This window comes from Bos taurus, chromosome 12 (genome assembly GCF_002263795.3).
Source record: "Bos taurus isolate L1 Dominette 01449 registration number 42190680 breed Hereford chromosome 12, ARS-UCD2.0, whole genome shotgun sequence".
In the NCBI taxonomy this organism is placed as follows: domain Eukaryota; kingdom Metazoa; phylum Chordata; class Mammalia; order Artiodactyla; family Bovidae; genus Bos; species Bos taurus.
The window spans coordinates 15,637,518-15,643,517 of record NC_037339.1 but is presented as its reverse complement, the minus strand read 5'-3'; the positions used below and the strand labels follow the sequence as shown (position 1 = coordinate 15,643,517).

The window sequence follows — 6,000 nt, the reverse complement described above, 5'->3', positions numbered from 1 at the left end:
GACAAAGTAGGAAGCAAAAATCTTTATTTCTGAAAAAATTCACATTTATTAAAAACAGCAATTTCTAGCCAAATAATATAAAGCATTTTAAATTAATTATTTGAAAGTATGTACACTCTTTGTATAAGTGAACACTTTAAACTGTACAGATTTAAACAAACAGTCATTTAGCAAACAGGTTGGATCGCTATTACCTACTCAGTAAGGTGTTTGAGTGTTTCAGAAATAAAAGATTCAAAGCACAAGAATGAGTGCCATCAAATATTTTTATCCTGAAGAACATCCTCTGCTCTGTACATCAAATGAAATCAGCCATAGTACTGTACAATAATCATGCCCTCATTTCTTTGGAAAGGCTATTTAAAAATCAAATGTACATATAATATACAAAACTGGATATTTTACAGTTTATTTCATTAAACACATATTTAAAATAGTAAGTAGAAGTGAGTAGAATCTTCCTAATTCATTCATTTCCTATCAAAGAATGAATATGGCCCCTCTTTACCTTCTACCTTCCCAAAATATACAGAGTACTAAGGTCTATCAAGCAACATCCATCACCAAGTTACACTGAGGTGAAAAGCAAGTGACCCTTTAAAATGACAGACATCGGGGTGTGTAAACTGTCCGCATGAAGGCGGGAGTCTACTTGAAGTGGATGAAGAATACAGTCTCACAGAGTGCGGTCTGCTGGCTATGTTCCAGAGCCCTTGTTAGCGTTCTATCTCTAAACTAGTGTCTGAGTAACTCAAAATTCACTGTGAACCAAAAAGCAGGTGACATTTACTGTAACATCAGAGGCAAAACCAATTCAATCAGGAAACAGGTATTTGTAGGCAAACTCAAGAGATGTGCGTGATTAATCTGATGATCCCTGATATCAGGCAGTCCATTTCAAGGCATGGGAGGTCTTCACCAGTTTGTAAGTAAACTGTATTCTGCTGTTGCAGGCTGCAGATTCACAAGGCTGGCCCGCGGCACAGCCGCTGTGAATGTTCGGGACATAAAAAGTGCTCGCTTTTCAAAGAACTACGGAAATGGAAGGCAATGTGCAGAAAGCTGGTAACCCTAAGCATCGTGCATGCAACCTGCTATTCATCAGGCTTCCTGGCCGCCTCAGTGTGGCAGCCTAAAGATGCCCTAATTGGTACCTCCCCCTCACAAACACTGCCCACTGTACCATGAAGATTCTCATTAAAGATACGCATGTATCCACCACAAGGAGGCTGCAGCCCCGGCCTGCTCTGAATGCTCTGTACCAAAGCCATTCACAGTACAGGTTCTGGGACCTTACACGAGGCCCTTGCATTTTGAAACTACCTCACATCAAACACGCAGAAAGAGAACACCCTGAATCCCCTGGAAAGCAGGACGTCTCAGAAGCAGCCAATCTACTCCAAACTAAACTTCAAAGCGAGAGGAGAAACATTATAAATAGAGTGTAGAAATAACATTTCTGGAAGTAAAAAAAAAAAAAAAAATAGTACTGTGGAATGCTCAGTGGTTAAAAGGACTGCAGTGTTTCTTGCTCTAACAAACCTTACTCTCAGAAGTTTCCTAATTAGCTGTATTTCCGTAAAGCTCTTTGCGGTATTTACTGTAACCTATTTTCACCGCATCTTTCTTAAGAACCATTTCCCTGTGTGCCCGCCACAAGTTTCTCCCCTTAAAAACTTACACTGCTTGTGACCATTTAAGTGAGGCAGTTATCAGCGCTCATAGACTATATAGCTTATCTTTGGCATTTTGATGTTTTTAAAAGGGAAACACAAATCATTGCCACTTTGCTTCCATTTCGTTCTGTGCTCAGCCCTGAGCGGCGGCCGTGTGGTTCTGGGGACGTCCCTCGTCCAATTCCCCGGTGTCCTGCAGCCTCTGGACCTGGCAGCCCGTTCCTGCCAGCTGGCCATCCATACGCACAGCCCAATGGGCCAAGTTATTTAGAAACGGACAGTAGGAGGTTCAGCTGAAAAGCAGAGAAAGGCTGTGTTAGTTCCACTGTGCAATACCGTACTCAAGAAAAGGTGTTCAGGTTCTCACAACCAGAACAACAGGGCAAGTCTAAAATTTTTAAGAAACCAATAAACCCAGCTGTAAAGTAGAACCTGGACCCGTGATGGTCTGACTCCCGAAGCAGCCCCTGGGGCACTGCGCATCGTGGGGTCCTGTGAGGAGGTACGCCCAAACCTGGACCCTTAACTCGTTCAGAATCCGATGAGGAAGACAGAAAAAAAACTAGACACCAATGCTGACAAAAACAGAAGTAGCTCTCAGTTCAGTTCAGTCGCTCAGTAGTGTCCGACTCTTTGCAATCCCATGAATCACAGCACGCCAGGCCTCCCTGTCCATCACCAACTCCTGGAGTTTACTCAGACTCACGTCCATCCAGCCATCTCATCCTCTGTCGTCCCCTTCTCCTCTTGCCCCCAATCCCTCCCAGCATCAGAGTCTTTTCCAATGAGTCAGCTCTTCGCATGAGGTGGCCAAAGTACTGGAGTTTCAGCTTCAGCATCATTCCTTTCAAAGAAATCCCAGGACTGGTCTCCTTTATGATGGACTGGTTGGATCTCCTTGCAGTCCAAGGGACTTGAAAGAGTCTTCTCCAACACCACAGTTCAAAAGCATCAATTCTTCGGGGCTCAGCTTTCTTCACAGTCCAACTCTCACATCCATACATGACCACAGGAAAAACCATAGCCTTGACTAGACGGACCTTTGTTGGCAAATAGCTCTCAGAGGTTCCCAAACTTCTTGGCACCAGGGACTGATTTCGTGGAAGACAATTTTTCCATGGACTGGGGGTGGGGACAGTTTGGGGATGATTCACTTGAATTATATTTATTGTGCACTTTATTTGTATTATTATTACATCACTTCCACCTCAGATCATCAGGCATTAGATCCCAAAGGTTGGGGACCCCTGTAAATAACCAACTTCATCTTTCTCTATGCAGAGTGTGCTGTGCAGAGAGTTGTATGCTAGGAATTCTTTAAGTGATTCTTCATTGCACAAGAACAGGCCCGGCAGATTCGGGAGCCCCCTGCCCCCTCTGTAAAGGAGGGCGTGACACAGAGCCGGCCCCGGGAAACCAGAGAAGTCGCCACTGTCGCCGGCAGGGACGCAGCCTGAGCTCTGCAGGTCTGCCACCCTGGCCCTAGAGAGACCTGCGGCTGACTGAGCCTGGCAGTGCGTCCTTCTACACGCAAGGGTTTTTTGGGGTTTGTTTTTTTGGGTTTTTTTTTGCATTTTATTTACTATTAAGTATGCATATTGCACATTTATGAGATCTACTGGCAACTATAACTGTCCTTTCCTTTTTTTAAAAAAAATTAATTTATTTTAATTGGAGGCTAATTACAATATTGTGGTGGTTTTTGCCATTGACATGAATCACCCATGGGTGCACGTGTCCCCCCATCCTGAGCCCCCTTCCCACCTCCCTCCCCACACCCCCATCCCTCTGGGTGGTCCCAGAGCCCCGGCTTTGAGAGCCCTATTTCATGCATCGAACTTGCACTGGTCATCTATTTTACATATAATAATATGTATGTTTCAATGCCGTTCTCTCAAATCTTCCCACCTTCTCCTTCTCCCAGAGTCCAAAAGTCTGCTCTTTTTACATCTGTGTCTCTTTTGTTGTCTTGCACATAGGGTCATCAGCAGTCACTAATAGCAGCTGTTATTATTATCTAGAAAATGAAACGGTTCTGAAAGAGGATCAAGGAACAGTGAAGAGGATGGGTTCTCTTAGTGTTTTTCAAACTACTGGTTGCAACCCATTGGTTCATTGTTGTGAGAATAATTCAGTGGTTCACCAACAGAAGAGAGAAGAAGAGCAAAGCAACTGAGTTGCACACAGTGTGGGTGACCACGGTAAAACCTGGAATTTACAGACACACGCACACACACTAAAGCACGCACCTCACGGGCAGGAGTCAGGCGGGAACCCAGGAGCTCTGCGTGTTCTCGCCAGACCCTCCTCCCCTCACACCTTTACCCACCACAGGCAGCCGAGGCCCGAGTCACCCCTCGGGGGCTCTTTGCCACCTCACAGCCCAGCCCTCTGGCTGGCAGCCTGGCGCCCTCCCCTCGCCAGGACAGGCCTCCTTCGCAGCCTTCTCGGGTGATGGCTGCTTCTCTTCCGCTTGCCCGCGATCACCGGGCCTGGAGGCAGGACCAGAGTCCCCTCTGCCCCTCAATGTCATTCCCGGACCATTCTCCTTCCTTCTCCCGCCACTCTCCCCAGCTCTGGTTTTCAGACCAGGCCACGCTTCACTCCTCCACCAACCACTCCTCGGCTGTCACCTGGCCGGGCACTTTTTGCAGGTCTCAGAACGCTATCATTTTTTTCTAAAACTACTCCTGCGAGTATTCTTGGTGATTTCAACACCCTGACAGCTACCCTTCCAGGGTGGAGGCCTCTCAGTTCTGCGCTCCTTTCCTCCAACATCCTCCTCTTTCGCCAACCTCATCAGCTCCTCAGGCCGCGGGCACCTGCCAGCTCCATGTAACCCCTCACTGCAGCTGCTCCCCACTGTCACCGCTCACACTGCAACCCCACAACCATCTTCCAGCTCGTCTTCCCTCTTGTCCGCCCACTGCACAATCCTGACTCGACCAGGACCTATAGCCCGGGTTCCTCCCACCTTCTCCCTCTCTTTCCCTCAGCTCCTCCTGCTCCTCGTCTGCCATGTTCCACAGCACCACTACAGCCACTCCCTAATTACTTCAGATGACGTATAAAAAAGTGTCCTGATTGTACACGACCCTAGAACTACAGAGACACCTTATCTTTGAAAGATAAGAAACTCATACAGCCGTTAAGAATGAAGTTCTGATGCAAGCTCCAGCATAGATGAGCCTTGAAAACATGATGCTAAGAGAAAGAAGCCAGTCTTCAAAGGCCATGAATTGCATGATTCCATTTAAAGCACTACCCAGACTAGGCGAATCATAGAGACAAAAGTGGATTAGTAGAAGAGGGGAGCGGAGAAGGCAATGGCACCCCACTCCAGTACTCATGCCTGGAAAATCCCATGGACGGAGGAGCCTGGTAGGCTGCAGTCCGTGGGGTCGCTAAGAGTCGGACATGACTGAGCGACTTCACTTTCACTTTTCACTTTCATGCACTGGAGAAGGAAATGGCAACCCACTCCAGTGTTCTTGCCTGGAGAATCCCAGGGACGGGGGAGCCTGGTGGGCTGCCGTCTTTGGGGTCTCACAGAGTTGGACACAACTGAAGCGACTTAGCAGCAGCAGCAGCAGCAGAGGGGAGAATGAAGAATCTGCTAAAGGACAGGGGTTTCTCTGGGGTGGGATGAAGATGCTCTGAAATTAGACAGCGGTGATGGTTCCAGGACTTAGTGGATATACCAAAAACTCTGAATTAAAAAGATGAATTTTATGGTATATGAATTATACCTCAATTTAAAAATGACCCCACTTCTCCTCCAGTTACCACCCCATCTCTTCTCTCTCTGCACAGCAGAACTCCTCAAAGACTGACCACACTCACTGCCTCCAGTCTCTCTCCCTGCAGATTCAACGCAAACCAATCAGACGCTCACCAACCTTACTGCTCTCCTCTCTAGTCCTTACCATACACTAAACTCCTCAATGATTCTTAAAACCATAAACAAAATACCCTCTGTGGCGCCAGTCTACTTCTACTCAATAAAAGTTTGCCGACAGAACTGAATAAATGATGACAGTAAACACAGGCTGAGCTCTCTATTCAGGTTTTTTTAATTTAGGAAGAAGAGAGAAAGAGGACCTCTTTCTAACATCTTTGAAACATGGGCCTCTTATCATACATACTGCAAACAAAACTATGCAGCAACCTAAATACCACTATTTGAGTTTTCCACAAAGAGTTTATTTTAAACAGAGCAACTTTCAATTATCAGAAAGCATTAAAAAGCAACTGAGGGGACTTCCCTGGCGGTCCAGTGGTTAAGCCTCCATGCTTCCATGGCAAGGGGCCAGGTTTGATCCCT

At 46.6% G+C, this 6,000-nt stretch overlaps 1 protein-coding gene across 2 annotated transcripts in view; it reads right to left on the bottom strand.

Moving 5' to 3' along the window:
- The window catches only part of COG3 (component of oligomeric golgi complex 3), a 60,789-nt gene continuing 54,789 nt past the window's right edge, over positions 1-6,000 (bottom strand). Inside the window, exon 23 of one of the 2 annotated variants that reach the window (XM_059892064.1) lies at positions 1-1,969. In XM_059892064.1, coding sequence (XP_059748047.1) covers positions 1,940-1,969 — 30 coding nt within the window. In that variant the 3' untranslated portion in view covers positions 1-1,939. 2 annotated transcript variants of the gene reach the window in all.